We start from the raw sequence: 27647 nt of genomic DNA on the forward strand, positions 1-27647 counted from the left end.
TGAAGAAAAGCAAGTTAGTAACTTTTTGTTCTGCTGAGTGGCCTGCTTTTGATGTCAGCTGGCCACAAGAAGGCACCTTCAGCCTGCCTACTATTCGAGCGGTCAGAGAGAAGGTGTTCGCCCCCTACCCTTTGGGGCACCCAGCCAGACCAAACTCCATACATTTTGGTCTGACAGGACCTGGTGGAAAACCCCCTGGCCTGGCTAAAACCTTTTGTTTTTCAGCCCCTCACTTCCCTTCCCTCTTCCCCGCCCTTGCTCCCACAGGTTCCACAGGTTTCATCGGGAGAAGCCAGAAAAAAAAACACCAAGCCTTCAGCTCCTCCCAGAAAAGGGGGCCCCGCCCAGGGAACTCGGGAAACAAACGCCAAGCGAGCGCACGGGGTCCGCAGCGATGTCGGCCACCCACCCGACCCGTCTTAAAACACAGACCAAGGAGTCTAACACGTGCTCGAGTAAAGGGCTCGCACAAAAGCCAAGCCCATGGACGGTATGAGGCCGGTAGCAGCCCCCAGCGCGCCGGGCCCGGGTCTTCCCGGAGTCAGGTTGCTTGGGAATGCAGCCCAAAGCGGGTGGTAAACTCCATCTAAGGCTAAATACCGGCACGAGACCGATAGTCAACAAGTACCGTAAAAAAAAGTTAAAAAAAAAACTTTAAAGAGAGTTCAAGAGGGCGTAAAACCATTAAGAGGTAAATGGGTGGGGTCCTCGCAGTCCGCCCGGAAGATTCAACCCCGCGGCCCCGGCTGGCAACCAGGTGCCACTGGGTGCATTTCCACCGCTTCGGTGAGCCGCAACCGGCTCCGGGATGGCTAAAAAGGTCCGGCGGAAAAGGTGGCTGGGGAGGGTGGGGCACCCCGCCGTCTCGTGGTGGAGGGTTCACCCTCCCGGAGTGTTATAGCCCCCCAACAGCAGCGCTCGCCAACTCCTGGGGCCAAGGGAGCCAGCCCTCGTCGCCGCGCTCTCCCCCTTCCCAGCGCCCCCTCCCCGCGGGGGGCTGCGCGGGGCGGGGGTGGGGGTGGGGGTGGGGGTGGGTGTCTTTTCGGGGGGGGGGCATCTCCGAGTGTACCGCCGGACTCTTATGGCCGGCCTTAGAGCTGCCGCCAAGAAGCCAACTAATTTGGCCAAAATAAACTCAGTGAGGCAGGAACCAAATGAGAGCCCAGCAGCCTTCTTTGAAAGGATAATAAAAGCTTTTAGACAGTATACCCCTATGGACCCACAGGCAGATGAGTCACAAGCGGCAGTTATGTTAACATTTGTAAATCAAGCAGCCCCCAATATTAAAAAAAGTTACAAAAGATAAAAAAGTTAAATAAACAATCCTTGCCAAGATCTAGGGAGGGCAGCCGAGTTTTTAATCATAGAGAGACCCCAAAAGAGAGAGAGGACCGCATTAAAAAAAAAAACAAAACACTGGTTGGCTTCATGGTGGACACGGGAGCCCAATACTCAGTCTTAAACCAAAAAGATGGACCCATGTCTAAGAAAAGTAGCTGGGTGCAGGGAGGAACCGGGACTAAACGATATGGATGGACTACAAAACGGCATGTGAACTTGGGGGCCCACCAGGTGACCCATTCTTTTCTGGTGATACCTGAGTGTCCAGCGCCCTTGTTGGAAAGGGATTTACTGTTTAAAGTGAATGCCCAAATTCATTTTGACCACGGACAAGTGTCGGTTCTAGATGGGACTGGGCATCCTCTTCAGGTCCTGTCTCTGGCATTAAAAGATAAATACAGACTCTACTTGCCAGAGGCCCCAGCGACAATAAGCCCCAAAGTACAACCATGGGTTCAAAGATACCCTCAGGCCTGGGCTGAAACAGCAGGAATGGGACTAGCCAAACAGAGGCCCCCTACCATTGTGGAACTGAAAGCCAGTGCTTCCCCGGTGAGGGTACGGCAGTCTCCCATGAGTCAAGAGGCTCGACAAAAAATTACTCCTCACATACAACGCCTCATAGACGCTGGGGTCCTGAAAAGGTGCCGGTCCCCATGGAACACTCCCCTGTTGCCTGTAAAAAAGCCTGGGGGAACTGATTTTAGACCGGTTCAAGATCTACGAGAAGTCAACAAACGGATGAGTGATATTCATCCTACGGTTCCTAACCCTTATACATTGCTAAGCAACTTGCCTCCAAACTACATTTGGTATACTGTTTTAGATTTAAAAGATGCCTTTTTCATTTGCCTCTTGCCCCCACAAGCCAAGAGATCTTTGCCTTCGAATGGCAGGAAGACGGTGGCCAGACCCCTGTACAGCTGACATGGACTCGCTTACCACAGGGTTTCAAAAACTCGCCCATGTTATTTAATGAGGCCCTGGACGAAGACCTCCGTATCAGGTTGAGCACCCTACCATTGTTTTATTACAATATGTTGATGACCTTATGCTGGCAGTGGCTACAAAAAAAAGAGTGCCAAGAGGCAACAGGTGACCTTCTCCAAACCTTGGGGACTTTAGGTTACAGGGCCAGTGCCAAAAAGGCCCAGATTGCCAAGCAAGAGGTTACATACCTCGGTTATAAGATAAAGCAGGGCCAGAGGTGGCTAACACAGGCTATAAAAGAAACCATCCTCCAGATCCCTGAGCTGGCTAACCCTAGACAAGTAAAAAAATTTCTGGGAACTGTGGGATATTGCCGGTTGTGGGTCTTGGGGTTTGCAAAAAAGGCCAGGCCCCTATATAAAGGGACCAAAAAAAACAAGGACTGGAAATGGACTGAGCCAATGAAGAAGGCCTTCCAAGAGCTCAGGCGAGCCTTGCTAGAAGCTTCTGCCCTTGCCCTCCCTGATCCATCTAAGCCTTTCCAATTATTTGTAGATAAAAAGCAGGAGATTAAAAAAAAGGGGTACTAACACAGAGATGGGGACCATGGAAGTAACCTGTAGCTTACCTTTCCAAGAGGCTGGACCCAGTGGCAGCCGGATGGCCACCTTGCCTCCGTATCATCGCGGCCACCGCTCTCTTAGTCCACGATACTGATAAACTGACTTATGGACAGAGACTCTTGGTCTACACTCCTCATGCCATAGAGAGAGTTTTAAAGCAACCCCCAGGTAAATGGATTTCTAATGCCCGCTTGACGCACTACCAGGCCTTGCTACTTGACACCCCACGGATTCATTTCCAAACGCCCTGCACTCTAAATCCAGCCACTCTTTTGCCCAATCCAGAAAAAAATAGCCCCCTCCATGATTGAGATGAGATACTGGCCGGGGTAACAGCAATGTGAAAGGACTTAACCGATACTCCACTGGATAACAGTGAGCTAAGATGGTTCACAGATGGCAGCAGTTATGTGAAAGATAGACAGAGACGGGCGAGAGCCGCAGTAGTAGATGACTCTGGACAGATGATATGGCAGAGGCCCTTCCCCCGGATACCTCAGCACAAAAGGCAGAGTTAATTGCCCTGATTCAAGCATTAGAGAGAGCCAAAAAAAAAAAAAAAAAACTATTTTCACTGACAGTTGCTATGCTTTTGGCACGGTACACATCCAGGGCCCGATATATCGGGAACGGGGGTTTTTGACAGCTGAAGAAAAAAAATTAAAAACTTCCCTGAAATCCGTAGACTTTTAGAGGCTGTACAGATGCCTCAGGCTGTGTCAATAGTACACGTACCTGGACATCAGAAGGGTGACAGCCCCACGGCACGAGGGAACGTGCCGCAGACCTGGCAGCTCGAAAAGTAGCTGATGAAGATTTCATCACCCCTGTGTTGGCGATCGGACTTCCACCTCCAGGTATGGGAACTCTGCCCCCAACCCCTGAGTATTCATCCACAGACCTTGCTTAGATCCAAGAACACACCAACCTTCAAAAAGGTAAAGATAGATGGTACCGAGACTCAGACAGCTACTTGATACTCCCTGCTCAGTTGGGACGGCAACTATGTGAGCATTTACACTTGTCTACTCATCTGGGAAAAAAAAGACTCTGATGCTCTTTCAAACTGTGTGCCTGCGATTTCCCCAGCACCAGACAATTGTAAGGAACATAGTGCATGCTTGTAAGGTGTGTCAACAGATGAGGCCAGAAAAAGGACAACATGCAGGACTGAGGTATCGGGGAGAAGGACCAGGTCAACAATGGAAAATAGATTTCACCGAGGTAAGGCCAGGTCGACGGTATCGGGCCTTGGGTGCATTGCAACGACGTACGCCCAGCTGCTTCAGCAGAGCAGGAAGACGCTAAAAAAAAAAATAAATAAAAAGCGTCTCTGCACCCGTCTAACCCCCTGAGGCTAAAGCTCCGGCGTCGTCGACAGGACCAAGACAACTCGTCTGGACCATCTTATGGATGACCATGTTACTCTGCTCCAAAGCTGCCAGCATGAACCCCACCAACCCGTCAAAATCACCTAAAAACTGCAAAATAGACTAACGCATGAGATGCTTAACTCCACCACCGCAATACATCCACCAAATACTTGGTGGCCAGACTTATACTTTGACCTTAAGCCAGTGGTAAATATACCCTGGAAGAGGGGCAAGCTCCGAAATCATGCATTCTGGGCATGTCCAGGTGCGCCCAGGCATAACTGAAAGATCTGTGGGGAGATACAGGGGAGACTCTGTGCTGCCCTAAAAAAAGAGTGTTATTTTTATGCTGATCACACAAAAATAGTTAAAAAATCTATGGCCAAAATAAGAGAGGGACTAGCCCAACGTAAACGAGAATGTGAGGCTCAACAAGGATGGTTTGAGTCTTGGTTTCAACAATCCCCTTGGTTGACCGCCTTAATCTCCACCTTGCTGGGACCCCTGCTAATACTTCTGATGCTTACCTTCGGCCCATGCATTATCAATAGACTTGTAGCCTTTGTGAAGGAACGCATAAATACCGTACAGCTGTTTGTGCTTCGACAACAATATCAAACTGTGTCTCAGGACCGAGAGGAAGATTCCTCTATATGATCTAAGGACAGGGGGGAATGTTAGGGACCAAACGACGGGCTCTAGGGCCTGAGTCATGTTTACCAGAAAGAGACAGGATATGCGCTCATCCTGCCTGGCCAATCATGTAACGCCAGCTACTCCTGTAACTGAGACAAAGACCTGCCTGTATATAAGCCGCCATACCCCTTTGTTCGGGGTTCTTGTCGGATTCCCTTGTGCGGGATGAGACTTGGGCCCTCGCGAGCTAGGAATAAACAAACTCCCTTCTTGCCTTTGCATTACTGTGGTGGACTTGCTCTCTCGGTCGGTTCGGAGATACAGGCTCGGTGCATAACACTGTTAAGGAAACATAACTCAGGTCCTGGGCTTAGTGTACCTCGCTGAGCTTGTCATAGCCGGGGTTTGGCCCCTAACAGTCTGGGGAGAGAAAGGGAGGCACGGTGAGAGGCCAGGCCTAGATCCGCCTCACAGTGCAGACAGGACAAACACACACTTGCCCCAGAGAGGCAGGAGGGAGGGACACACACACACACACACACACACACACACACGTTAATAGCAAACACTCAGGTGCTTGCCACCTGCCAAGCACTGGACCAATACCTCTCACTTAATCCTCCTTATACCCCTGAAAGGTGGGCACTATGTCCACCCACCCCGTTTCACCGTATGATATCTGTATGTGGAATCTAAAGTACGACAGAAACGCACGTTGACGACACAGACTTGCAGAGCAGACCTGCGGTTGCAGGGAGGAGCGGGGGCGTCAGGGAAGGTGGGCTGGGGGCCTGGGGTTAGCAGGTGCCGACTATTGTATAGAACGGAGAAACAGCAAGGCCCCACTGTGCAGCCCAGGGACTCACATTCAACATCCTGTGACAAACCATAATGGAAAAGGACATGAAAAAGCACATAAACGCGTAACTAAACTGCTTTGATGTGCAGCAGAAATTAACACAACATTGTAAATCCACTGTACTTCAGTAAAAAAGAGAACATTATCAATTTGAATGTTGGTCCCCATAAATTTTAAACAGTGAAATTTCAAATAAAAAAGCAATATAATTATTATTTTTTTTAAAGCCCCACTGTACATCACAAAGGATCATAAACACACAGACTGGTGTCTTCCACAAACCTCAGAGCACCATGCCTTGCACACACTAATGCCTGGGCAAGCCCTCAGCAAAAACGTCCTCTAGCTTAAAATTCTTCTATGGCTTCCCACAGGCATTAGAAATTAGGAGTCTTCACCCCTGCCCACGTGGCCCTTATGGTCTGCCCTGAGGACCTTCTGTCTCCCACTCTACTCCTCCTCTCAAACACTTGGCCGCAGGTGCACTGGCCTTCGCAGCTGCTGTTCCCGCTGTCAGAAATGCTCTTGCCTTGGCTGGCTCCCTCTCACCGTCAATTCAAATGTCACCTCCGTGGAGAAGTTTCCCATTCCCAGGGCCCCAAGCTCAAGCATTAATAGCAACCACCCCTCACCCTCTGCCATCTTCTTATAGCCCGCATCATTGCTGACAACTGTCTCTTTAAAAAGTTATTTTCAAGCTTATCATCTGTCTTCCCTCCCCAAGAATGAAAGCCCCTGGGATGCAGAAATGATCATATGTGGATTGCGATTCTGGCATCCAGCTTGTTGTTTAGTCGCTAAGTCACGTCTGACTCTTTGCAACCCCTTGGAAAAGTGACAGATGAGACAGGTGGACACCTGGATGACACTCTCACAAAGACACCATGGACAGAAATAAAGGCGGACACACAGCTAACGGTGTGGACACGGGTGGTCACCCAGGGATATCCCCCAACAGGGACAGCCAAAGACTAGACAAAGGGGACACCCACGCAGACACCGATGTGCGTACAGCCACACACTCGCACGCAGACAGGGATTCGCCTCCTTCCCCATCCCATCAGACCAGGTACTTGGTAACGGCTTCCTGACTCCAGGCTTCTGCCCCGCCTCTCGCTGAGCCCGCACACCCTCCTGCTTCAGTCCTCACACCTTCCCCTCAGCGCGCCCGCCTCCGCTCAGCCCTCAGTTCCCAGCTGGGCCCTCCCCGGCGGCACACCCTCCCCTCAGCCCGCAGTTCCCACTGGGGCCCTGGCGCCCCCGCTTCAGCCCGCACACCTCTTCTCGGGACCGAGCCGCCCACTCTCCCTCTCCTCCCGCCCCTACCCCGGCCACCCCCGGACTCACCCACGCCGCTCGGTCTGGACGATGACCACCGCCCTGGGCGCGCCAGGCCGCGCGGCGCCTGCGCGGTCGGCCCGCCCACACTTCCCAGAAGCCCGCGCGCGGAGCGGGACCCACCCGAGACCCGACCGCGCCCCTCCACTCCCAGAGGCCCGCGCGGCACCGGAGCCGCGGCCAAAGAAGTTGGGTAAAGAGGGGAGGAATCGAGGGCTGGAATGAGAGAAGAAAAACGGAGCGTGGAGGGAGATGGGGGAGGGAAGGGCAGACGAGTGGAGAGGAGAGGGTTTGCTTAGAGAGGAAGAGGGGGGGAGAGAAAATTCCAGAAAAGGAGGGTGCCAGGTCCACCCATCTCCTGGGCTGGACTGAGGGATGCTTCTGGGCAGCTAACTTCAGCGTGAGGTTATACAAAATAGCTGAATTATAGAAAATTTGTGAAACATACAGAGATGCAAAGTAGCAAACGATCATAAAAACACAGTATTCACCCTTTTTATCGTGGCTTCCCTCATAGCTCAGTTGGGAAAGAATCCACCTGAAATGCAGGAAGCCCCCCAGGTTCGATTCCTGGGTCAGGAAGATCTGCTGGAGAAGGGGATAGGCTACCCACTCCAGTATTCTTGGGCTTCTCTTATGGTTCAGCTGGTAAAGAATCTGTGTGCAATGCGAGAGACCTGGGTTCGATCCCTGGTTGGGAAGATCCCCTGGAGAAGGGAAAGGCCACCCACTCGAGTATTCTGGCCTGGAGAACTCCATGAACTGTGTATGTATAGTCCATGGAGCCGCAGAGTCAGATGTGACTAAGCAACTCAACTTATATGCCAGCTTCTGTTGTTGGCGTTTTATGACTTAAGAACGTGTTTAATCCTCACAACCAAGCTTCCAGGTGAGACAGTGGTACAGACGAGAGGCGGCACAGGAGGACCATGGCGGGCTGGGGTGGGAACCAGGCCTTCCGGCTGGGCCTCTTACACCATAAATCACAAAGCCAAGCACAAGAGCATTTGCTGAAATGTCTGGGTGGCCACAGAAATGTGAAGAGTCAGCTAGTCTTAGGTAGTCATTAATGACTTCCATTAAATATTTTGACAAATGTAGATATACACATGCAGCTGTGAAAAAAAAACAGAAATCATAGAGGTCCAGTGTACCGTTTATCTGGTTCCTGTAAGGATGATATCTGTTGTTACCTAACCAGGTTCATTTGCCCAAGGCACAGCAAGAAAGACAACGTTTGCAACAAGGAAAAGGTTTAATCCTAGGCAGCCAAGCAAGGAGGTGGGAGAACATCTCACCTGCCTCCCTGAGGGGAGGGGCTGGAGATATTTCGGGTTAAAGCAGCAGAATGGTCTTAGGGATGGGGAAAGGTACTGGAGGTGGGAGAAAGTGAGACAATCTGTGTTCTGTGCAGGCCTGTCTGAGTGACATGCTTCCTCATGTACTCAACTGTAACACAGGGTATGGCCAGCTACTCAAAGGAAAAGGAGATTACAGTCAAAAGAAGGCAAGGAAAACTGGGCAGAGAAAAACAGAAAAACATGTATTTAGGGGCTTATTTTTGATATTATGAGTTCACAATAGATTACAGGTCTAAAAAAATGCTTTTCGCTTAATATAGCACAACTATCTTTTATGGCTATATACACTTTTCAACAGTTGCATATAATTCTATTGAATGAATTGAGTGTAATTAACTTACCCCTTTGCCCATGACCGTACACTGCTAAGAGTTTTTCATTAAAAAGTTTTCCCATTATGCATTTACCTACCTTTGTACACTTTGGCTTCTGAGGAATATTGATTCAAATGGTCTATATCTATATAGCAATTTATATAATGGGAAATGGATTTGCCTTATTTTTCACACATTCACCAAAACTGGATTATTATCACTCTTCTATGGTTTAAATCAATCTACTGGGGAAAAAAAAAGTAGATTATATTATCACTTTATTTTGCATTGCCTTGACTACTAATGATAGTGGGTAATTTTCTTTTGCTGTTTTCATTTCATTTTCTTTAAAGTGGCCGCTGTTGTTGTCTAGTTGCTAAGTCATGTCTGACTCTGCTACCCCATGGTCTGTGGCCTGCCAGCCTCTTGTCCATGGGATTTCCCAGGCAAGAGTACTGGTGTGCGTTGCTGTTAGCACTGTCCATTTTCCTGAGTACTTTTAATATCAGGGAGTACTGCCCTTTGTCATATTTGTTGCAGACATTTCTTTCAGTCTCTCATTTATCTCTTAACTGATGCTTTCACACAGAAGTGTTACTCAGTTTAATGTCACCTCCTGCGTTATGTGTACTGCTTAAGAAAGTGTGCCTCAAGCCAAGGTTACAGAAATATTCTGTTTTTCTTGTACTTTAGTATTGTAGATTTAGCGCTCTGTCAAAACTTCATCGGGGCAAAGCATACATCTATGTCTTTCCAGAGAGCTAACTGTCCCAAGGCCATCTGATCAATCTGCCTTCGCCCCACTGAAATGAAAAATCCTTTTTATCATATATAAGGGCAATCAAAAATCTCCGCATGCTCTTGATAAGACCACCTATCTCCAAGCCTCTATGCCAAAGTAAAGAGGAAGCCCCAAACGCCATTTTCCAGTGCTTGTGTCCTCTCGATATGAACTCCCCTCACATGGCCTTATGTAGCAGCCAAGAGGAAACTGGAGAGCTCGGGATGCTCCAGGTACCTCCAGGTGTATGAAGTGCTCCAGGTATAAGTGTTCTCCACCAGGAGTAAGAGTATCTACTAGAGGGCAGGGGATCTCTTTTTAGATGATGAAAATATTCTAAAATTAAATGTGGTGATGGTTACACAACCCTGAACATACTAAAAGTCACTGAATTATATATATATATGGCTTCCTAAGTGTAAAGAATCCTCCTGCTAACATAGGAGACACAAGAGACTCGGTTTCCATCCCTGGGTCAGGAAGGAACACTGAAGGAGGAAATGGGAACCCACTCCAGTATTCTTGCCTGGAATGTTCCATGGAAAGAGGAGCCTGATGGGTTACAGTCCAGGACATCACAGAGTCAGACACCACTGAGCACACACAGACACACACACATGCACGCACCTCTCAGCAGTGAAAGTGCTGAGTCCTAACCACTGGACTGCCAGGGAATTCCTTGAATCATATACTTTAAGTGGGTGAGTTATAGCTCAGTAAGACTGCTGCCAAAACAAAATGAAACATTTGATCCCTGGTCAGGGAACTAGATCCCTTATGCCGCAACTACGGATTCTGCATGCTGTAACTAAGACCCAGCACAAAAAACAAAAATCTCTAACAGCCTCTAAATCACAATTCACAAAGGGTGACAAGAACTCTCATGAACCTTGTTAAACCATCAGTTCTCCCTGAAACACTCAAAGCATCGTAATTATCCACTTTGAGACTATCACAGTTATTCTTATTATGTCCTTTATGGCTGACAGCTTTTTCTAGTTCTTCCCTCACCCCTTGGCTCTAATGCCCATATGTTCTGGGGGGTGTAAGGCATCCCCTGCCAGCACCCTGGACCCCCCTGGATCCCTCTTTAGATTGTTTCACATCATGGTACATGTCACATACTGACTATATAGTATTGCATTTCAAATTTGAGTTTGTCTTTTCCCACTAGATCTGCAAGATCAAACTTTTTTCAGTACATATAACACCTTGCTGCATCCCCAGTACCTAAAACAGTGCCTGGAACATTAGTAAATGTTCAACTAATCTTAATTTAATGAGTATTACCGTACTATACTCCTTGTTATATCACAATACCATATGGATGGTCAAAATGAGCTTGTCAACTTACACACTGGGACTTCTACTGGAGTACCAGTGAATTCACGTATTTAACTTGGGGAGAAATGTCTTTGCCAGACTGAGTATGTCTATACAGAGACATGTCTAGCTTTTCATTTCCTCTGCGTTTTAATATTTAAAAAATATTTAACATCTACATTCAAAAGCCAGCTGCAGTATGTATGTTTTCCTGTTTTGGTATTTGTCTTGTCCGTCTCACAGAACAAGATGGGAAGCTTTACTGTATTTATTTTATATGCTAGAATAATTCAGTATCACAGGAGCTGTCTGTGGTACTTTCCCACAGTTAAAGTGTTGAACTATCTTTTGTAGTTTATTTCATGGCTATTAACCTACTCAAGTTTTCTAGCCGGTTCATTTTAGTTTACTTTTAATACTTTCCCCTGGTAAGTCCCACATTCTGCGCAATGCTTTTGTTCTAACTGGCCTAGTCTCACTCCTAAGTGCCAGGTGAGGTGAGATTTCCTCACCAATGATGCTAGATGTCTCCTTTTTTTAAGCCTCATTCTGCTCAACGTTGTTGTTGTTTAGTCGCTGTGTAGTGTCTGACTCTTTTGCGACCGCGTGGATTGTATCCCAGCAGGCTCCTCTGTCCATGGGATTTCCCAGGCAACAATATGGATTGGGTTGCCATTTCCTCCTCCAGTAGATGTCTTTTTATTCATACAGAGGGAAGAGCAAGCCACCATGTTACCCTGGATATCATAGAATCTTTCAATTCTGAATGTGTTCATCTTTCCAACCTACAAGGAGAGTAAAGAGTTCTCTGTTTACTCTAAAATTTTAGGCTTAGTCTTGACCTACTGGCTCATTATACTTGTAGCTTAACATCACTGTAAGGAAAATTCTACCTTAATGGCACTAATTATAAGTCTATGATAGCATGCTAAATGCTTTAAGTGGATTACCTAACATATTTTTCAAAATAAGTGCTTTAAATGGAAAAGTAACATGAATAAATTCTTTATTTTTAAAAGATTCAGTTGGCTACAGTGTTAAAAAATACACTTGAGGGGAGCAAGAGGAAATATGGTTGTAACGCTATGCAGAAATCCAAATGAGATGGCTGCATCTTGAACTGTGCTAATGACACGCTGAGCTAGAAAAAAAGTGATTGATTCTAGAAATGTTTAGAAGATTGAAACTAGAGGACGTGGTGGTAGGAAGAGGAGGCAGTCACCGAGGACGAGTCTCCAGCATGAATTCGCTGATGGTGAGCAAGATGTACAGTCTGCCTAAACGCTTTTCCACATGCTTTACACCTATACGGCCTTTCTCCAGTGTGAACTCTCCTGTGCAGTGCCAGATGGGCAGTCTGGCTGGAGGCCTCGTTGCATTCCTTACACTAGTAAGGTTTCTCTCCTGTGTGAATTCTCTGATGCAGAGTAAGGGATTTACGATGACTAAAGGCTTTTCCACGGATGCTGCGTTTGTAAGTTTTCTCGCCCATGTGACGCCTTTGGTGACAGATCAGGGATGCCCTCTGTCTGAACGCCTTCCCACATTCGAGACACGCGTAGGGTCTTTTGCCAGTGGGAAGTCTCTGATGTTGAGCAAGATAGGTGCCACCACTGAAGGCCTTCCCACATTGAAAACATTCATAAGGCTTCTCACCGGTGTGAACTCCCTGGTGCTGAATAAGGTGAGCAATCTGACTGAAGGCCTTACCACTCCTTCCATTCATGTGGTTTCTCTCCAGTGTGTATCTTCTGACGCTGTGCAAGATGAGCACTCTGGCTGAAGGTTTTGCTGCAGTCCCTACATTAGTAAGCCTTCTCCCCAGTATGAGTTCTCTGATGGTGGGCGAGGTGCGTGCTCTGCCGGAAAGCTTTCCCACATTCCTTACATTCATAGGGTTTCTCTCCAGTATGGACTCTCTGATGAAGAGTGAGCGAGCCACGATGGCTAAAGGCTTTCTCACAGATACTACATTCATAGGGTTTCTCTCCTGTATGAATTCTCTGATGGACGGTCAGGGAGGAGCCATGGCTAAAAGCCTTTCCACACACCTTACATTTATAGGGTCTCTCTCCAGTATGGATTCTCTTGTGCTGAATAAGTCCTATGTGGTCAGTGAAGGCTTTCCCACAGTCGATACAATCGAAGGGCTTTTCTCCAGTGTGACAGTACCTTCGATGGCGTGTAAGAGAAGCGTTCTGCTGGAAGGCTTTCCTACAGTCAGTGCATTTGTAGGGCCTCTTTCCAGTGTGAATCCTTCGGTGATGAGCCAGAGATGAACAATAACTAAAGGCCTTCCCACATTCGATACATTCGTAGGGTTTCTCTCCAGTGTGAGCTCTCTGGTGTTGGGCAAGATACGCAAGCTGGCTGAAGGCTTTGTCACACTGCTCACACTGATAAGGTTTTTCTCCAGTGTGAACTCTCTGGTGTTGAATGAGATGAGCATTCTGGCTGAATGCTTTTCCACACTCAGTACATTTGAAGGGTTTTTCTCCTGTGTGGATTCTCTGATGTTGAGCAAGGTGGGCACTCTGGCTAAAGGCTTTTCCGCATTCGAGACATTCATAGGGTTTCTCTCCAGTATGAATTCTCTGATGAAGAGTAAGAGTTGAGATTTTGCTGAAAGTTTTCTCACAGTTGTTACATTTCAAAAGTTTCTTTTCTCCATAGACCTGCTTGTCTTTTTTCACAAAGGGATGTGTCTGTAAGCTTTTCTTATCTGTGTCAAAATGATATATTCTCTCTTTGATGGGAAATACCTGTTTTATATAACATAATGTATTCAGATGAAAAATTGTCCCAGATTTGTTAAAGTGGTCTCCTTTCTCAATAAGGGTATCTATGTGACTGACTGTCTCTTGCCTAAAATGTGTCTTTGGACTTACCAGCTCCCTCTCAAACAGGTCTTCACACTTCCAGTTTTCCCCTAATGTGGAACATTCAAGGTCATAGCTTGTAAGTCTTTCCATTATCATTGCCTGAGATAACTTTTCCTCATAGATGTCCTGGTTTAGAGATAATTCCTTTTTCATCCACACATACTCCAAGCCTGAAAGATATTAAGAAAGCAAATATCTCCTTTATTTAATGCTAGAAGAACAGAAACTTACAAAACAAAACCATGTGAATCACAGCAGTTGCTGAAGCCTATAAAGGGACATGTTTTTGACAGTTCTTCAAGTTAGGTGATGTGACCATCTTTGCATTTCTAGAATAAACCCTCCTTGGCTATGGTATATTATTTCAACATGACTTTTTATTTAAGATATTGTACTAATATTTATTATTGCATTAATAATTCCCTTTTTGGGGATGCTCTTTTGGTATCGAATGTTACACTATCTTCACAATAACATTTTAAAATAGTTCTCCTTTTTATTCTCTGTCAAGGAAAACTTCAAACAATGATTTTTTTCTTTACAAGCTTTATATAATTACTGTGTGAAACTATTTGGGGTTAATTGCTTCTTTTTGGGGAGGAAGCAGTTCTTAAACGACTTCCTACATGTTTTCAGTGGTACCTGGTCTGTTCAAATTTTCTATCTCTGGTGTCAGTTCTGGTAATTACAGTCTCATAAAGTATCATCCACTTCATTCAGATTTTCAAATTGTTTACAAATAGTTGAGTTTCAAAAATGGATTCATATCATTCTTTTAAGTACTTAGGCATCATTTACCATTATTTCTTTCCTTGTGTCTTCTCTCATTTGTCCTGACAGTTTATATACTTTTATCTCTAGCAATATAAATCACTATGTGTAACTTATTTCAGTTTTCCTGAGATTCATTGTTTTTTTCTAATATCTTGAGTTGGATGCTTAATTTATTTAAAAATTATTTATTGTTTATTAACATACAGTGTTAGTGACCTACCAACATCCACTTCTTGAAACTTTGAGAACTGAAAGCAGGAAAAGGCCACACAGCAAGCCTCAGAATAAACTAACCTCCTCACTTGAAGCTCATCTCCCTGCAGTATATGTCCACAGGCTCTCATCTATTGCTCGAAACCAGAAAAAAAATCTTTTAAGCAGGACAGGCTGAAAAAACTAATAAACTGAAGAAAGTAACCTAAGCCAAAAACTCCTAGTGAGTACAATAAAAGGGAGAAGACAGACAAAGAAGAAGGAAATAGGTAACATTAGTGAGTTACTTTCTTCATCTTTCATATGGGTATCAAAAGATGTTATTTTGAATCTCAAGTGGATGAGTTTTAAAATGCAAATTAAAAAATACATGAAGTCATAAAGTTAACAACTTTTAGAACTAAAGTGTTTTAATTCAAGGGGTGGGATGATGTGAAGGGGGATTAAAGAAAAAGCACAGACAACAAAACAAAAAGAAACAACAACAATAAAGAGAAAAATGATTAAAAGCAGAGAGAAAAACATAGTTATATACTGGTTAACTTGATAAGTCACATTTTAAAGAAAGGAAACATTTAAACAAGTTTGAAAAATTGGACACAAACCTGCCTAAAGAATTAAAAAAATGGCTCAAAATCAGGAATAATTATAAAATATAGTACTTGAGCAGAACTAGGTAAACATCACTGGAACACAACAGAGTTCAGAAACAGACTGGTATTGGTAGAAAGTCAGTAAAGGTTGTATGTTGTACCAGTGGGGAAAAGAAGAAAAGACCCACTTACAAAATACTGGTAGAGGAAGTTCCCTGGTAGTCCAGTGGTTTACAGTTGGCCTGCCAATGCAGGGGACATGGGTTTGATCCCTGGTCTGGGAAAATCCCACATGCTGCCGGGCAGCTAAGCCTGTACACCACAACTACTATGCCCACGTCCCGTGACTACTGAAGCCTGCTCACCCAGAGCCCGTGCTCTGCAACAAGAGAAGCCACCCCAGGGAGAAGCCCGTGCACTGCAATGAAGGGTCGCCCTGCTCACTGCAACTAGAGAAAGTCTGTGGCGCGGCAACAAAGAACCAGGACAGCCAAAAATAATTAAATAAAAGGTTGTGTATATGTGTGTGCGCAACTGCTCAGTTGTAGCCCGACAGGCTCCTCTGTCCATAACATTTAAAATGGTACCAAAAAAAAAAAAAAAAATGTAGAAGAAAAGGTTTCAATTTGGGAAGGACTTGGAGAGGTGTTTTCCAACAAGTGTCAGAGGGAAGAAACCCCTTTAGAATTGTTTTCCCAGCTGTAGCCATCCCGCATTTACCTGGGCACAGGCCTCTGGTCAACTCTCCTTTCATCATCCAGGGCTCTTTATCTTGCTCCAGGAAAGAGATCACATCTGGTTTTGAAATGCAAAGACCTGTATGTAAGAGAAAACAAGAACATTACCTATGCTGTGGATATTCCAGAGCTAAGTGGTCCTGAGAAAGAGAAACATCGCAGGAAAATGCTGATAAGATATGACAGACTACTGAGGTGGAAAGACTCCGAAGGGGAGACAGAAGGCGGCAAACGCTCTCACCCAGCGAAGCCAGGTTGCTGTAGTTCTCTAACATCACTTTCTTGTACAAAGTCCTCTGAGCAAGAGTCAGCCATTCCCACTCATCTTGGGAGAAGTCGACGGCTACATCCATGAAAGTCACTGCATCCTGAAATTACACAAATGTCCTCTTGCACAATTAGCATTCATCCCCTGACTTAGCTGGCTCTAGGGTTATAAGTTAGGGAAAAAAAACTGGGTGAGTAATTGCAGTGGGCTGTCTAAATGATAGAGATCAAGTAGTTAGTTGAACTGAACAACTTTTCTGCCTAGTTACACTTTACATATTAGGAAGAAGAAAAATACAGAGATGCTCTCTGCTCTTAAAGCATTTTATGGTGTGAGGAGATATTCTCACATGAAAAAATGTTGACTGCATTAAAAACTGAGTGTCATCAGAATTTTGGTTACCTGATGCAAAGAGCCAACTCATTGGAAAAGACGTTAATGTTGGGAAAGATTGACGGCAGAAGGAGAAGGGGGTGGCAGAGGATGAGATGGCTAGAAAGCATCACTGACTCAATTCACATGAATTTGAGCAAACTCCGGGAGATAGTGAAGGACAAGGAAGCCTGGTATGCTGCAGTCCATGGGGTCACAAAGAGCAGGGCACAACTTAGTGACTGAACAACAGCAATAATCATGGGAATTTCCCTGGCAGTCCAGTCGTTAAGATGCTATGCTCCCTCCCACTGCAGGGGACATGGGCTCAACCCCTAAGATCTTGCATGCCTTGCAGTGCAGCCAAAAACACGCCACAACAAAACAGACAAAACCCCTAGAATATTACAAAGCGGTGAATTATTTTCTATGTTAGGAGTTAGCTCACTTTTCTACAAGGAGAATCTAAAGAGCTCTGGGACTGCAATAGAAAGTTTCAAGGAAAGAGGCTGACCTGATGAGCATGACTTCAAGCTCCACAGTACATGCTAAGAAACCTTAGTGTTCTTGAGATACCGAGGTATGCCTAAAACATGAAAGAAAAACTGCCTAGCAGTACTATTCTCTTTCGAAAGACAAATATATTTGGATTAGGAGAGAACTCATTTGGCACACTGGTTTTTGATAAGCTGCTGAGAAGTGTCAGGAGAGATCATACGAGATAAGCACATGACAAGCAACCCGTGTCTTGTTACATGAACTGAATTTATAACCAACCATGAAGTGAGGCTGGTTCTAGGGCTGATGGGAGATTTTCCGTTCCTCTTTTTGTGATTTCATTTATATTAATATCTAAGAATCATTTCCATAAATATCTAAGAAATGAGTTTTGAATATACAGCAGTCTTGAGTAAGACCAGAGAAAAAGGTCAGATTATTCCAAAGAGTTCAGACTCTAGCACTGGCTAGCTGGGTGATCTTTGCCAAGTCGATCAACTCCTTTGTGCTTCAAGATTTCCTTCCTAAAAAAAATGAGAATAATTTCAGTACCTACCTTAGAGCAGCACGGTGAGAATTAAATGAAGCAATAGGCACAGTACAGGCTAAGTACTCAAGAATTGTTATCTATGATAATGATGAAGGAAAGATGGGAATAAAAGAAGAGGAGCCCAGAAAGAGGTGAAACATTTGGTTTAATATTTCAATAAAAGCTTTACTTACATTTCACTTTACTAACTTCAGTATGTTATGGTAGTTAAGAACATGGCTGTGGTGGTGTCACACAGAAATAATTCTCATAAACACACAGGATTATGAGAGACAGTGGAGGGAGAGTTCGTGGAAGAGCAACTGCCTGAGGACACTGCTGAGAGCATATTTATCAGAAGCTTATCTGACAGCTCAGAGGAGCATGACAAAAACCAGAAATCAAGCACAAAGGCAAACATATGAGGGAAATGGAATGAGCGTGTACACTACTTCTCTGAAGTCAGCGAAGGATCACATGGGATTCATAAGGACTTGTTCTGTGTGCAGAACAGTATCTGCAGTGGGCTGGTATGTCAGCCAAATATCCGTCTTATGGGCACAAGAAAGAACACAGCTGCAAGACAGCAGAGCATATATGAAGACTACAAAGTATATCCTCCCACACACGGTCTCTGAAGCCAGAACACCTATGTTCAAGTCCGTTCTGCTCAGCAAACCTAAGCTGTTAGTTTTGTTTTCAACCACTTAAGATATTTTAAATTCAAAAGAATAGTCGATTGCATTACATAGAAATCTCTCTGACTAGATGGACACTGAGTTTGAGCGAGCTCCGGGAGTTGGTGATGGACAGGGAAGTCTGGCATGCTGCAGTCCTTGGGGTCGCAAAGAGTCAGACACGAGTGAGCAACTGAACTGAACTGACCTACCATTTCCACTGCGCTTCCTTAAATCCCAATGTTCCAATTTTTAGAAGGAAACAAGCTTGCCAAAGTCCTGGAAAGCAAGCTAGTACTTTAGGAGAAAAAAGGGAATACTAACCAGGGACATGGCTTTAAGAAGTTCAATTCCCATCACCTCTTCTTCCTGGCTCCTCATGTGGAGAAGGGCTTTACCCCGAGAGGGCAGAGCTGGGAGGAGGAGAAAGGAATGATGTGAAACTGAGCAGCTCTGACAGTCACAGCCCAGAAGCATCGCCCTTAAGCCCCGCCTGTTCTCTACTCCATGCTCCATTCCTGCTGCACCCTCCTCTCACAGTCCAGGAAGTCGCTGGGAGACCTTTAGTTTACTGCTGGGGTTCTGCTCTGCTCTGGATTTCCAGGCTGAGCACAATCGCTCTCTTGCCCAAATCCACCCTTTCATTAACAATAGAGATGTATGAGGCATGCTGTATATATTAAAACTCTAATTTGACCTTCAGAATCTTCAACAAAAAATGGGGAATCTTGTCACAGTTTCACATATGAAAGCTCTGGGAAATAAAGTATTTTGCACAAGTCACAAGCTTGTAAACAGTGGAGCCTAGTCACTAAAGTAGATTTGCCTGACTTCCACCCAAGTTATTTACTCAAGCAGACACCAGAATATAACAGAAAAAAATCCCCCATGTGCAAGTAACTACTAAGGATTTGCAAAGAGTCTATGAGACTTGAAAAAAGCCATCTTCCCGAGAAAGAAGTATTACCACCTTGGTTACAACAGAGTCCACGTGGCTTGCAGATAGCTGGACCAAAAACCTGTCAGGAGACTCAGGTTCCCATTATGCTTTGTGACAAACTAGTTAGTTCTGAAGTAGTCCCCTGTCCCCTAAGGTAAGTTTCTTCAATCAGGAAGAGGATAAACTGACTTGATTCTGGTTTCTTTCTTCTAAACTCCAGTGCTTTTTCAAAGCATTATAATGATGATTAAAAGAATGAACACTTATTAAGCACTGGTTATTATGTGGTAGGGACTACACCATGTACTTCACAGGTATGAGCTCACTTAATCCTTATAACAGTATATATAATATCGTCCTCATTTTACATAACAAAAGCTGGGTCTGAAAGTTTAAAGAAGAAAACTCCTGCAGTGGAGGTCTTGGGATCTGAACTCTTGAACTTATTTAACCTTCTCAGGGTCAGTTTCTGAAGTGTCAAAGGTGGTTAAGAATGTCAGCCCAAGCAGACGTTGAAGGGCTTACATGAGACCCAGAATGAGGGGGACTCTAGACTCAGCCTGTCTCGGATGTGAATCCTGGCTCCTCTACTTACTAGTGATTACTTGTCCTTTCTATGCCTCAGTATCCTCCTCTGTAAAGAGGAGATAAGATAGCTTCCAGTTCATACTGTTTTCAGCTTTGGTGTTAATATCCCCTGAAGGTCTTAGAACCGTGTCTGGCCTAGAGAAAGCACTCAGTAAACATGAGCTGCCATTACTGCATGCAGAAAAACAAGTGAAGAACAGTAAGGCTATGGGCAGTGTTTCTCCCCCTGCTCTTTACTCACTCTGGCTGTGAAGGGGTGCGGCTGTGAGGCAGGAATGGGGGAATATTTCAGTAAGGCTATGGGCAGTGTTTCTTCCCCCCCTCTTTACTCACTCTGGCTGTGAAGGGGTGCGGCTGGAGACAAAGCAGTGTGAGGCAGGAATGGGGGAATATTTCTGTTCACCTACAACAAAGTGGCTAAGCCACGGAAAGGCAGGGATCCCTCAGCACTTCCAAATGAAGCTGTGAATCTCGCCTTCCTCCCACGTCTCATCCCAGTGATAAATGGGACAGGACGCTAACAGATTTTTAAATTCATTAATTTTTAATTGGAGGATTATTGCTTTACAATGTTGTATTGATTTATAACATATCAACATGAATCAGCCCTAAGTATACACATGTCCCCTCTATCTTGAACCTCCCTCCTACCCATCTAGGTCCTTAGAGTGCCAGGTTTCAGCACCCTGCATCATACAGCAAATTCCCACTGGATATCTGTTTTACACATGGCAATACATGTTTCCGTGGTACTCTCTCAATTCCCCAGCCTCTCTTTCCCCAGCTGTGTCCACAAATCTATCCTCTAGGGCTGCATCTCTGCTGCTACCAGGCATACCAGGATCATCAGTATCACTTTTCCATATTCCATATGTATGTGTTAATATACGAGATTTGTTTTTCTTTCTGACTCACTTCACTCTGAAACAGGGCCCAGGTTCATCCACCTCATTAGAACTGATTCAAATGAGTTCCTTTTTATGCTGCTGCTGCTAAGTCACTTTAGTTGTGTCCGAATCTGTGTGACTCCATAGACAGCAGCACACCAGGCTCCTCTGTGCCTGGGATTCTCCAAGCAAGAACATTGGAGTGGGTTGCCATTCCCTTCTCCGTTCTTTTTTATGGCTGAGTATCAAATCCCTTACGATTATGCAGTGAAAGTGACAAATAGATTCAGGGGATTAGATCTGATAGACAGAGTGCCTGAAGAATTATGGACAGAGGTTTGTGACTTTGTACAGGAGGCAGTGATCAAGACCATCCCCAAGAAAAAGAAATGCAAAAAAGCAAAACGGCTGTCTGAGGAGGCCTTACAAATAGCTGTGAAAAGAAGAGAAGCGAAAAGCAAAGGAGAAATGGAAAGATACACCCATTTGAATGCAGAGTTCCAAAGAATAGCAAGGAGAGACAAGAAAGCCTTCCTCAGCAATCAATGCAAATAAATAGAGGAAAACAATAAAATGGGAAAGACTAGAGATCTCTTCAAGAAAACTAGAGATACCGAGAAAATATTTCATGCAAAGGTGAACACAATAAAGGAAATGGTATGGACCTAACAGAAACAAAAGATATTAAGAAGAGGTGGCAAGAATACACAGAACTATACAAAAAAGATCTTCATGACCCAGAAACCACAATGATGTGGTCACTTACTTAAAGCCAGACATCCTAGAATGTGAAGTCAAGTGGGCCATAGGAAGCATCACTATAAACAAAGCTAGTGGAGGTGATGGAATTCCAGTTGAGCTGTTTCAAATCGTAAATGATGATGCTGTCAAAGTGCTGCACTCAGTATGCCAGCGAATCTGGAAAACTCAGCAGTGGCCACAGGACTGAAAAGGTCAGTTTTCATTCCAATCCCAAAGAAAGGCAATGCCAAAGAATGTTCAAACTTCTGTACAATTGTGCTCATCTCACACACTAGCAAAATAATGCTCAAAATTCTCCAAGCCAAGCTTCAACAATATGTGAACCATGAACTTTCAGATGTTCAAGCTGGATTTAGAAAAGGCAGAGGAACCAGGGATCAAATTGCCAACATCTGTTGGATCATCGAAAAAGCAAGAGAGTGCCAGAAAAACATGTACTTTTGCTTTACTGACTATGCCAAAGTCTTTGACATATGGATCACAACAAACTGTGGATAATTCTTCAAGACATGGGAATATCAGACCACCTGCCCTGCCTCCTGAGAAATCTGTATGCAGGTCAAAAAGCAACAGTTAGAACTGGACATGGAACAACAGACTGGTTCCAAATAGGAAAAGGAGTACATCAAGGCTGTATATTGTCACCCTGCTTATTTAGCTTATATGCAGAGTACATCATGAAACTGGAAGAAGCACAAGCTGGAATCAAGATTGCCAGGAGAAATATCAATAACCTCAGATATGCAGATGACACCACCCTTATGGCAGAAAGTGAAGAACTAACAAGCCTCTTGATGAAAGTGAAAGAGGAGAGTAAAAAAGTTGGCTTAAAACTCAACATTCAGAAAACTAAGATCATGGTACCCAGTCCCATTACTTCATGGCAAATAGACGGGGAAACAATGGAAACAGTGAAATTTTGGGGGCTCCAAAATCACTGCAGATGGTGAGTGCAGCCATAAAATTAAAAGACACTTACTCCTTGGAAGAAAACCTATGACAAACCAAGAGAGCATATTAAAAAGCAGAGACATTACTTTACCAACAAAGGGCCATCTAGTCAAAGCTATGGTTTTTCCAGTAGTCATGTATGGATGTGAGAGTTGGACTATTAAGAAAGCTGAGTGAGAAAGAATTGATGCTTTTGAACTGTGATGTTGAAGAAGACTCTTGAGAGTCCCTTGGACTGACTGCAAGGAGATCCAACCAGTCCATCCTAAAGGAAATCAACCCTGAATATTCACTGGAAGGACTCATGCTGAAGCTGAAACTCTAATACTTTGGCCACCTGATGCAAAGAACTGACTCATTGGAAAACACCCTGATGCTGGGAAAGATGGAAGGTGGGAGGAGAAGGGGACCACAGAGGATGAGATGGTTGGATGGCATCACCGACGCGATGGACATGAGTTTGGGTAAATTCTGGGAGTTGCTGATGGATAGGGAAGCCTGGCGTGCTGCAGTTCATGGGGTCGCAGTAGGACACGACTGAGCAACTGAACCGAACTGAATATTCTAACACTAACAGATTAAAAAAAAAATTAAATACTGAGGTCCTCTTTGAAGAGCAGCAGAGCACTCAGAGGTAATGTTCTAATCCTGAAGGCTCTCTCCCCTGGGTCGTTGGAGACACCCACACAGACCTGTAAGGGGAGGGCAAGTCAAGTCCAGTCCCTGAATTCAGCTCCATACTCTGGTCCTAGGTGACCGTTTAAATCTTTGAACTTATGCGTCCACCAGAGTCTGAGGCCAGGGCCATCATCCTCCAGTCCCTGGGCCCACGAGCAGTACCCCCAACCCCAATTTCCACTCACCTCCATACTCAGGCCTGTGGACATGTCTGGTGTCCCGACTTCTACATCTTCCAGGCGGGCAGGCAAGAAAGGCTTTAGCCGCCCCACCCCGACCAGGCACCTTCCCAAGATTCCAAGGCTTTGGGCCACACCGAACTTTCGGTGGGGGAGTCGGGGGTGCTGGACTCGAGTGGGGTGGTCTCCTCCGGGGGTGTTTTCAGCTCTCAGCCACGTAAAATCCTTCACTCGTTCCAATACACGCCGCTGGGACGGACAAAGTGCACAAGCGACACGCGCAGAAACACGAGCCCCAGTCACACACCAGCCTCCTCCGCCGCCCGCCCGCTAGTCGCGTCACACCTGCGCGTACACACCCTCCATTCACACACGTGCCCGCCGCCTCTCCCCGGTCACACCCTCCACGCACTGTGGGTCACGGTCGCCAAGTCACGCGCGCACGATCACGACCCCCGCCCTCCCGCCGACCGAAACGCCGACCCTGTGGCGCCTGCCTGGGCCCGGCTCAGCAGCGGTCGCCACCCGGACCGGACTCTCTCCTCAGAACCGGCCAGACTCGGTCCGGGCTCCAACCCCTTGCCAGAAGTGGGCGAGTCCTCACAGCACAAGGGCCCCTGGGCAACTTAGTCCCAACAGGGACGCCGGCATTTGAAGCCGGGCGAGCAGGCTGCTAAGGCAGGGCTCCTCTCCGCTGCCTGGTGACCGCCGCCCTCGGTAACTCCTCGCTGCCTCCCCTTCCGGAGTGGCGCGGTCTGGAAGCCTCACAGCCCCGACTCTGGGTCCAGGAAGCCCGGGCTACCTCCCGGGGGCTTCTGGGAGCCGTCTCCGGGCTCGCACTGCGCAGGCGCAGCTGTTAGGCTCAGCGAGCTGAGACCCGGGTAGCTGCGGCCGATAGTGGGCGGGGTCACAGGGCGCGTGGAGCGCGCAGGCGCATGGAGCCCGAGGATGGTCTGGGAAGTGGGCGGAGCCTCCAGGATAGACAGAGGTTGGAGATTTCGGATTTCTCCTGGTGCTTTATGACTGTGTGTACATATGTGGTGGCTGGGATCGGGGGCAAGGGGAGGCAGGTAATTTCCAAAAGTCTGCCGATTGAAGAGGGCTTCCCAAGGGGCGCTAGTGGTAAAGAACCCGCCTACCAGTGCATGAGACTTAAGAGACACCGGTCGGATCCCTGGAATGGGAAGATCCCCTGGGGGAACCCACTCCACTATTCTTGCCTGGAGAATTCCATGGACAGAGGAGCCTGGCAGGCCACAGTCCATAAGGTCGCATAGATTCGGACACGACGGAAGCGACTTAGCCCGCACAGGTCGAAGAACTGACGTTTCACTTTAATTATCTGATTCACTTGTAAAAGAGCATCACATTTACCCTTGAAGCCAGCATTTCTCATCGCCGTTAGTTTTTGCTAAGAGCTCTCCAGCCCCTGTGCGCAGTGGGCTTGTGATCCTGCTGTATCATGAGTATTCCTTGCTAATAAAACATGGGGTTTCGTTTCTCTTTTGATCTCTTTCAACCAGTCCTCAATATACAGCTTCTCCGTAGTTCTGAGAATCACCCTCTAGAATCACCAGTTTCTACATGAGCATAAAAGATGACTTTAACTTCGAAGTTACAGTATTGGAAAGATACCAGGGGCCTTGAAGATCTAAAGAACTTAACAAAACTAGGATGTGGGGAAGCAGGAATCATTTAAATGCATCAGACAGGTAGAGACGCAGAAATATTTAGGTGCTTCCAAAGGCTGACTCAGTTCCACCTATCTGTAGTCCAGGAGTGGCATTCCACATCCTTAACAGCTAGCACAAGGAGGGGCAGAGCCAACCAAGCTGAAGAGTGAACTAAAAGAAAACATCCCTTATGGCCTGTGAAAGTGAAAGTTTCTCAGTCACGTCCCGACTCTTTGCGACCCCATGGACTATACATTCCGTGGAATTCTCCAGGCCAGAATACTGAGGAGGGCAGCCGTTCCCTTCTCCAGGGGAACTTCCCAACCCAGGGATTGAACCCAAGTCTCCCACATTGCAGGAGGATTCTTTACCAGTTGAGCCATAAGGGAAACCCATATATGAAGCCTAATATTGGCCCTGAGTTTCCAATCAAAATACAAAGAATGAAAAATCTGACTGGGTTGTTGTACTGTCCAACAGAACAATAAAAAGTGAAGAAAGACAAAGTGCCAACAAAGGGCTAACGTGTTAAAGACAAAAACAGATTTCAATATATATTGAAAAAATACACATATTGGGTTGGTCAAAACCTTAATTTGGGTTTTAACATGGAAAACCTGAATCAACTTTTTAGCCAACTCATATATAGACACACATGCGCACACACGTATATTAAATACTTTGACTCTATATGACTACAAGATCATTTTACACATAAGGTTCTGCAAATCACATATTTAATATATTCTGTACGACAATACTCCATAGGAGCAAACACAGAGTTTCATCTTTATAGTAACTGGACAATACTGTATTGAATAATCACAATGTCATCGATCTGTGCCGTAATTAAAACTTTGCAATAAACGTTATTTCTACTTATATATTTATTCCAGTGGGACGAAACTCGTAGATCTCGAGTTTCTGTTTCAAAAGGAACGCATGTTTATGAAGCGGACAGGTCATGCCACGTTGCCGCCCCAAACCAGAGCAGGCGCGTTGACGAGGGTAATGGTGAGCAGCCTCCTGTTTTCCACACTGATACAGGCACAGCATATTAACCAGGCTAGACGTTAAGCCGTCTGACAGCCAAGACTGGCACTAAATTCGTAACTTCCCGACCAATGGGCTTAAGGACCTCACGCGCGCTCTTTGAGCTCTCCGAGCGTGACGCACCTGTCGGCGTGCACCGCCCATTTCCCCGCTCTGTGTGTCACAGCACTGTTCTTAAATGACACGTTTATTCGTACACGTGGTTATTTTCTGCCAGTTTTCTATTACATCTTTTTGGCACCTTCTGCCATGCCAAAGTCGATTTAAGTCTTTGTATGGGCTGGCTTATTGTCTCGATGTCTTCCAGGGCTCCACGTCCTACTCAGTAAAGCCTCTCTCCTTTCTGTGTTTGGTGGTGGTGGTTTAGTTGCTAAGCTGTGTCCGACTCTTGCGACCCCATGGACTGTAGCCCGCCAGGCTCCTCTGTCCATGGGAGTCTCCAGGCAAGAATACTGGAGTGGGTTGCCTGCCATTTATGTCATAATTAGAGCTGCTAAATACAATTGTCTCATATTTCTTTGTAAGGTCTAGGTATGTTGTTTTGGAAACTGGATAACTGATTGTTAAAACATCATTTCCCCAATGATGAAAACCTAATCTTAAATATAGGTGGTTGTTTAGTTGCTAACTTGCGTCTGACTCTTTGGGACCCCGTGGACTGTTAGCAGCCAGGCTCCTGTCAGTGGGATTCTCCAGGCAAGGATACTGGAGTGGGTTGCCATTTCCTTCTCCTGGGGATCTTTCCCACTCAGGGTTTGAACCTGCATCTCTTGCACTGGCAGCTGGATTCTTTACACCCATGGAAGCCAATCTGATTATAAACCAAAACATTTTTTAAATGTCCTGCTATGTTTGACAAATCATCCTTCCGTGTTTTCCACTAAAACTGTCAGAGCAAACACATCCTACTGGGACCCTGTTGTGAACGGCAATTTACAAACATTTTAATGGTAGTACTTCATCTAGAAAAATATCGTTATTTCTCCTTTTGTGGACATTATTTCCTCATATTCCCTATTGTTTGATGCTTTAATAATGTCCTTTCACCTCTGTTCAAAAATTGCTTTAGAGTTTTTCTTATTTTTAATGGGATAGTTGTATTATTCTCAGACAAATACTTAGAACCTTTTCTATACTTTTTTTCTCTCTGCAGGGGACCAAGAGGTGGCAAGCTAGTAAGTAAATGCTTGCGGTTTTACAGATGACAGTGTCTCTGCTGCAGCTTCTCAGCTCTGCTGTTGCGGCCTGACAGCTGCCCCAGGCAGCATGTGCCCATACTGTGAGCCACGGCTGTGGGCCAATCAGGCTTTACTTATGGGCTCTGAAATTTAAATTCCATGTCATTGTCATGCTGTCATAAACTATTATTCTTTCCACTGTTTTTCCATTAAAATGATTTAAAAAGATTAGGCCACGGGCTGTTTGAACACAGTCAGTGAAACTTGGGCCGTGAGTCACATAGTCCAGATCAATTTGCCTGAAGGTGAGTGGTTCCTTAAGTTTAATGGAATTTA

General features: G+C 45.7%; 2 protein-coding genes across 5 annotated transcripts in view; both read right to left on the reverse strand.

Annotated features, from left to right (window-relative positions):
• Nucleotides 1–7173, reverse strand: part of ZNF71 (zinc finger protein 71) — a 28093-nt gene extending 20920 nt beyond the window's left edge. For 3 of the 4 annotated variants that reach the window (XR_006056011.1, XR_009596460.1, XM_012095216.5), the window contains exon 1: nt 7110–7173. The gene's annotated coding sequence lies outside the window, so the exon portion shown is untranslated. Of the gene's footprint in view, nt 1–5177; nt 5324–7109 lie in introns of those variants that run through there. The other variant, XR_003591636.2, reaches the window with a different exon arrangement.
• A 4695-nt stretch (nt 7174–11868) lies between these two features.
• LOC105602020 (zinc finger protein 28 homolog) overlaps nt 11869–27647 on the reverse strand; it is a 102653-nt gene continuing 86874 nt past the window's right edge. The window contains 2 exon segments of the mRNA XM_042231296.2: nt 11869–12600; nt 12602–13501. Of these exon segments, the coding sequence (XP_042087230.1) occupies nt 12066–12600; nt 12602–13501 (1435 nt within the window). The 3' untranslated portion in view covers nt 11869–12065.

This window comes from Ovis aries, chromosome 14, assembly GCF_016772045.2.
Source record: "Ovis aries strain OAR_USU_Benz2616 breed Rambouillet chromosome 14, ARS-UI_Ramb_v3.0, whole genome shotgun sequence".
In the NCBI taxonomy this organism is placed as follows: Eukaryota; Metazoa; Chordata; class Mammalia; order Artiodactyla; family Bovidae; genus Ovis; species Ovis aries.